Raw genomic sequence first — 6,922 nt, 5'->3', positions numbered from 1 at the left:
GACGACCGAATAGATAAATCACATGTATTGGGGAAGATCTAATCCTTTCTTTTATTATTTTCATGCTTACTCATTTTATTCATTAAATCCATACTTGAATTTCAAGTAGACCATTATACATGCATGTATTAAAATATGTTCAATATATACCTTTGATTTATTAATCCATTTTGAGTTTATTGATTATGTTCATGTTTAATTATTTTAAATCTCTAGATCAAGTTTGATTAACTAAATATATTTGTTAGATTTAATCACTCAATTCAATCATCGTTGTTACGTGCAATATTTCATTTGCTCACATTGTCAAGTTTTTATAAAAATCATTGATTTACCATCTACATATCACACATTCACTTGAATTTAATTTAACTCATGTTATTTATACCACTAAAATACCTTGAATCTTCATAAACATCACCTTTTATATTTTCATTGTTTTCAGCCGTGTAAATGTTGGGTCGTGTTGGGAAAGTGGGGTTGTGTCTGGACAAATAGGGTTGTGTTGGGAAACATGAGCTCCGCACGATCCTAATTTTTTTTTTTGAGTCAACTCTAAATTTCACCATTTTTACAGCACATTGACTAATTCGTCCGAAATTTTTGCATTAAAACTATTTTTGACCATCCATTCAGTTCATTTCTGGAAACATTGAAATAAAGCAATAGTCTGAACGGCTTGGAAGCACGCAATGGACTGAAAGGTAGATTGTCGGGAAGATGATGGCCGAACATGAGAAAAGGCAATTCCAAAATGTGAGAATTTAGGAAGAAAGGCGTAAAACCACCTCAAAACGTATTTTTGTCTTTTTCTCGTAAGCACTATTCTAAACCATCTTAACATTGAAATCAAAATGTGCCACCATTCAGCTGTAATTTCATAAATAAAATGCATTTTTTTTGGTCTTTCTCCTCTTAGTTTAGGCCCATATTACGTCTCTAAGCCTGAGATTTTATATTATGTGTGGCGGCAGAAACCCCTCCTTTTTTCTCAAAAAGTACGGTACGGCCCAGAACATAGGATGATCCAAGCCGTCCCTTTGTTGGGCCAGATGGTAAATAGGTTTATCCGGCCACACATCATATAAAATTACCTCAAAACATAGCAGTAGTGACCCCACCCCCCCCCCCCCCCCCCCCCCCCAAACAGAAATCTGACAACTTTGAATCTTTTATGCTTTTGGAGTTAACGGTTGCTTCTCCACCCATTCATAAAAGTTGTGAAAAAACTCTTTACAATGTTGTTGCAAATGACTAAATTGCCCTTCTCCCTGTTTTTAATGATTTGAAAAGCTCGTCTTTCTGGAACATTCCAGTTCATTCTTAGTTGCCGCTGTTTTCTTCATAAATGGAAAATTCCCCCGTTGGGATAATCGAAGCTTGAACTGATTTCTGTCATCTTAACAGAATCATCCGTTCCTAACATCTAATTTTCCAATTGTGGTCTTTCAATCTCATTATAGCAGGGTTCTTTCTCTCTTCAAAGATGAGGTGAGCTATTGATTCTTGCAAAATACTCCACTCTCATATCTCTCTCCTTTAATCAATAAAATGGGTTTTGATTAGAATGTTAGACTTTTGATTTATATCTTTCAATTTCTCCATGTCTCTCTTCATCTTGGAAAACGAATAATAGTTGATATGCTACTTGGTATGATTCTTGAAATTTTACATGATTTTCTTGATTTCTTTACATGGTTTTATATTGGCTTCATAGAAAAACACTTCTCATTGCATCTTCCCATTTCATGGAATTATCTATAATGCTTTGTTTTGGTGGGCAAGCTGCGGTTTGGAAGGACCCTCTATCAGTATATTGAATCAAAATAATTATTACAATCTAGAGGAGTCATTTTTTACAATCTCAGAGAGTGGAGGAGGGGTGGGATGGGGAGGAATATGCTCTCCTTTGCACGGGCAGTCGGGTTTTGACAATAAATCCGCAGCCATATTAGCTTTTAGCATGAACCCGAATATGCTCTCCTTTACAGGGGCAGTCGGGTTTTGACAAGAAATCCGCAGCCATATTAGCTTTTAGCATGAGCCCCAATATGCTCTCCTTTACAGGGGCAGTCGGGTTTTGACAAGAAATCCGCAGCCATATTAGCTTTTAGGATGAGCCCTTGGTGTATTGCCTCAATTTCTAGTTCTTGGATGTCTTTGGGTTTTTCATTCTTTGAGAACATGCAAACAGGGGTTCCTGTTGTATCCCGAAGAATCCCTCCAATTGCTGCATTGTGCTTGGTCCTAGAGGCATCAGAGTTGATCTTGTATGAACCTTCAGCTAGGGGGATCCATCTGCATAATTTTGGATTTGGGGCTTGATGAAAATGGGGGAGATCAAGATTATGTTCAATCTGTATGTATTGATCATCCGGTGGGTCATCAAGTTGAAGATACAACATCCTTTCTCTTATTGGGAGAGAATCGTTCTTAGAACCATCTGCTTGTGGCTTGTTGAGTTTCCATGAATTTGTTTGTTTCTCTCAAGCCAAATGTTATAGATCGCAGCCGTGAAAGCTACACTGATTTCAATTCCGGTTTGGCTTTTCCCAAGGAAAAATTTACGAATCCATTCTTCTTACTTTGATAGCCCCGCCCCTATGGCTTTCTTCGACAAGAGAATCTCCGTAGTATGGATCTTCATATCTATGTCGAATAGGAACATTGAAAGAACAAGTGATCATGATTTTCTTGATCTACCCTGCATAGTGGACAGATTGTATCACGATTTGTTCCCGGGAAAATTAGCTGATCCGGGATGCTTAACTTGCATTGAAGAGCTTGCCAGGTGATGAAGCAGTGTCTGGGAACATGATCTGGATGCCCGAGTGTTATGCTGTGTTGCATGGATTCGGATTTGCATGTCGGGATCCAACACATATTCGAGGTGTCGGATTTGGACGAGCTAGCTTGCCCAATCACATGGGGGCCCACTTTGTTAGGATGATCCAAACCATTCATTTGAAAGTCCCTTACATAGATGGGGGGTGTACCAAAAATCAGCTCCATAGGATCATCCTAACCCCTCCATTTGTGGAGGACAAAAATGGACAGTCACAAGTTCCATGCTGATCGAGTAGTGAAATGGCCTTCTGTTTCAGGTTTCCACATAAGTCTGTCTTCCCCAACTGAATTGAACAATGCAGAGGAGATGATGTCCTTGAGTTCATATAGATACTTGCTATGGAAGATAGTGTCACAAGTTCCATTTGATCTCAGATCTTCAAGTGTGGCTTCTCTTGGATTCACGGCTAGAGCTCAACCAATGGATGTTTGAGAGTCGATTAAGCCCTTGGGATGTCATGGTTGCATCCAAAAATTATCTATAATGCAATCTGTTGGTACTGTTGATCTCCGAATATTTCCAAGTTTTTATTGATTTTGGGCAGTGGGTCATGGTGGTATTACTGCCGTCACATTGCTTGTGAATTTTTTTCTCATTTATTCTTTTCTTGATCTTTGGCATGGGTTTTTGCAAAGCATATACTTTTATTGATCCCAGAAAATGGACATTAGTTTAGAATCTGTTTCTGTTCCTCAAGTTCTGCTCATATAATGCTATTAGTCATCAATATCTACAGCTTTTTTCTTTTATGATGAAGATGGATATCTTGGAAGTTGGGTTTTTAAACAGGTCCTTTGTTGAACCGGACGATATATGTAGGCCCTGTTCTTTTTAGATTGTGGCAACCGATTGTGAGCCCTAAACTGATCATTGGACTCAAAAGTACGTTTAGTTCCTGTTCGTTTAAGATTATGACAACCGATTGAGTCCAATAATCAGTTTGGGACTCACAGTCGGTTGTCATAATCTTAAACGAACGGGAACTAAACGTACTTTTGAGTCCAATAATCGGTTTGGGGCTCACAATAGGTTTACACAATCTAAAACGAACAAAGCCTTAGTAATTAGTCGTATAGATCTTAAAACCAATGTGTAGTGTCATGATCAGTGACATTTTTCAACACTTGCCCATCCAAAGTTAGATATTCAATGGGACAACACAGATAAAGGGGATGTGCGCCGATTGGAAGACGATGGATGGCTGGTAGACCATGATGGATGGTGGAAGTTTACTTTATTCAAGAGCTCAGTATGTATATATTACAAGAAAGTAACACAGAGAGCCATATGATTTACATTAAATCTGTCCCCTCTTCTTAAGTCCTTAGATAATTGATCTCCATTTTTTCAAGACCTTAGTTCTAGACAAGATACAGCTAGGTCCAGATATATAACCTGATAAATAGTTTCCTCTTTACAGTCGTCATCCAACTGTGAAATGGGCACAGAGTTCGGACAAGATTTACCTAACAGTTGAGTTACCTGATGCAAAGGATATTAACGTCAAACTTGAGCCTGAAGGGAAATTCATCTTTTCTGCGTCAAAGGGTGGTACTCTCTATGAAGTAGACATCGAATTGTATGATAAAATCAATATCGAGGTATGGTGCATTTACCCATCGAACTTTACCTTTCATATCTCTCGTTATCGTTGCATAACCTTCTTCGAGTTACAGGAGAGCAAGGCTAGTATTGGACCGAGGAACATTGTCTATGTTATAAAGAAGACAGAGAAAAAATCGTGGAGCAGGCTCCTTAAGCAAGAAGGAAAGTCGCCAGTGTTCCTGAAAGTGGATTGGGATAAATGGGTTGATGAGGAGGATGAGGGTGAGTGGCTGTCTTGGCTCTGATTTAGAAGCCAAAATCTAATTATGATCTTTCATTTTCTTCCTTAATAATGTGTCTAGCTTTGCTAACATAGATGTCTCTCCCTTTCTTAACAGAAAGAGGTGGCATCGATTTGGATGACATGGATTTCTCGGTATGTTCTGAATGTTCTGAGCCTTGTGTTTCATGGAATTGCATGAATCTCTCAGTTTTTTAACTCCATGATTTAAAGGTTTTAAAGAAGTATGTTTTCAATTTACTTATGAGTGTTTCAGTATTCTAGAGTTGTAAGATTAGGGCTACGATGGTTGGGGTGGACTAGTACCCATATAAAATTTCAGGCTTCATTAGTTGAAATTGAACCACCAAAGTTTTAGGAGAATGTTTATGACATGTGTTTATGACATGGGTTTGCTAGAACTGTCGAAATTCTACGAAGTGATTGTTCCAAACTTGGCCCTGCTGGTCCGATATACTGACATTCATCAGGGCAGAAAGAACATGATACATTGACTTGATTTTGGTGTTATCATCAAAGGCAGGAATGAAATGGTTGTCTTAATTTAGATTTTTGCATGTATCACTTGCATAAAAAGCATTCAGTCAATAATAGCTAAAAGGGCGTTTTAGGCTATAGAGTCCAAGAATGTGCAGCTAAGATTTCATAGTAGGGTTACATTTCAGTAGAATTTGTGTTTAAAGTGCTGAATAAAATGAAATATTGTGCAGAAGTTAGACATGGGTGAGGATGATTTTGATATGGATGATGATCCTAATGATGAGGAAGGTTAGAAACTATTAACAACCTTTTGGCATTTTATTTGATAAAATACTATTACACATTTCATGCAATCATTTTGGCAATTTTGTTCACCAAAACAAAAGGAAAAACTAGGGGTCTGTCTGTTGATAAGAACTGAATTTCTGCATGTGTTCCTACTTTATTGATAGATTTATAATGTTAAAAAAAAAACTTGCTGTTATTCTGCCATCTCTAAAAGATTCTCTGAGTTGGAAGTTGCATGTGATGATTGATCAATTTACAGAAGGGATCCAAGCAAAAGAAGAGGACCAAGTCGAGAAGCAAGAATCCATTGCAGTGGATGCTGAGAAGATTGAGGCTTGACTGTGTTTGCATGAGATGAGCTTGAGCTTCTTTTGTCTAATCTTGGTATTTTGATCCTGCCAGTTTCAATCTGGAAAAAGAATGTGGTCGTGTTACGTTAAATGTTATGAAGTTTGCCTCTGTCCATGTTACAATGTGAGATATATGATGCCATATATTGTATCAGTCTTGAACTAAGAAGGAGAAGTAAATGTTCTTTTTGTTGGTAAGCTGAATAATTTTACTCAGCATGTGGCTAAATCTCCATGGCCACCTCATTCTCCAGCTAATTGTGTTATTCAAAACCCTTTCCACACACAGTTTGCCTCCCAGATTTTCTTTTACCAGCCTCAGCCCATAAGCATTGCAATCTCAGCTTCTAATAAATCTACAGTCCCAAAATGACCTGAATAAGGTAAGATAATCTTAGGCTGTATCATACAGGAGGGCTGTATCATACAGGAGAAAACGGCCAACTCCTGTAGGGCCCGGATGGCCATTGAGACACGATACAAGTACGTGGATATGTGATTTTTTTTAAAAATACGGGTACGTTGGGGTCCGATGAATATAATATATTTTTATATTTTATTATATATTTATAAAAATTAAAAATTAAATAGAGAAATTTAATTGTCAGTCTCCTTCTTCTCTTGTCTCCCAACTACGATTTTGTCAGTCTCCTCCGGAGAAGAGATACGGTCGGTCTCCTTCTCTCGTCTCCCAACTACGATTTTGAGGAAATTCAAGATTCTAAAATCCGTGTATCCAAACGGCCCATAAATGATCTTATCTCCATGTTGAAGATGATCAACATTGAGGATTATATAAATAAGATACGGGTACGTTGGGCCTTCGGAAAGTCCGGGTGGGCCCGAGTACGCCCTCATCCTCTTGATGATAATTGGGTGCTTACCCAGGGAGTACCCGGGCGCACCCGCACCCAATACGCACCCGACATGGGTGCGTGGCCTCTGGAGAGTACCCGTGCTTCATAGGATATAATCAATGGCCCCTTTAAGCCCAACACTGGTCCGAGAAATGATGGGGGAAGAGAAGAACTGGTGAGATAATCGAGATGAGTAACTTCAAGGTGCGTTACATACATCACTTTCTTAAGATAATATTCGCCCCCACCAATT

General features: G+C 38.5%; 1 protein-coding gene across 2 annotated transcripts; it reads left to right on the top strand.

Annotated features, from left to right (window-relative positions):
- The first annotated feature begins 1,311 nt into the window (after nt 1-1,311).
- Nucleotides 1,312-6,010, top strand: LOC143887452 (co-chaperone protein p23-1-like). Of its 2 annotated transcripts, XM_077391533.1 has the most exons (6): nt 1,313-1,491; nt 4,269-4,449; nt 4,525-4,675; nt 4,792-4,829; nt 5,405-5,462; nt 5,722-6,010. In XM_077391533.1, the coding sequence occupies exons 1-6, from the start codon at nt 1,487-1,489 to the stop codon at nt 5,799-5,801; spliced, it is 513 nt and encodes a 170-aa protein (XP_077247648.1). In that variant the 5' UTR covers nt 1,313-1,486; the 3' UTR covers nt 5,802-6,010. The 2 variants fall into 2 exon arrangements, with proteins under 2 accessions (XP_077247649.1, XP_077247648.1); XM_077391534.1 differs by lacking the exon at nt 5,405-5,462 and having other exon boundaries at nt 1,312-1,491.
- The last annotated feature ends 912 nt before the right edge of the window (nt 6,011-6,922 follow it).

The sequence above is a fragment of the Tasmannia lanceolata genome, unplaced genomic scaffold (assembly GCF_043159265.1).
Source record: "Tasmannia lanceolata isolate RefF3 unplaced genomic scaffold, GAP_Taslan_0.1 ptg000012l, whole genome shotgun sequence".
NCBI classification, from domain to species: Eukaryota; Viridiplantae; Streptophyta; class Magnoliopsida; order Canellales; family Winteraceae; genus Tasmannia; species Tasmannia lanceolata.
This window is presented reverse-complemented; position numbering and strand designations above follow the sequence as displayed.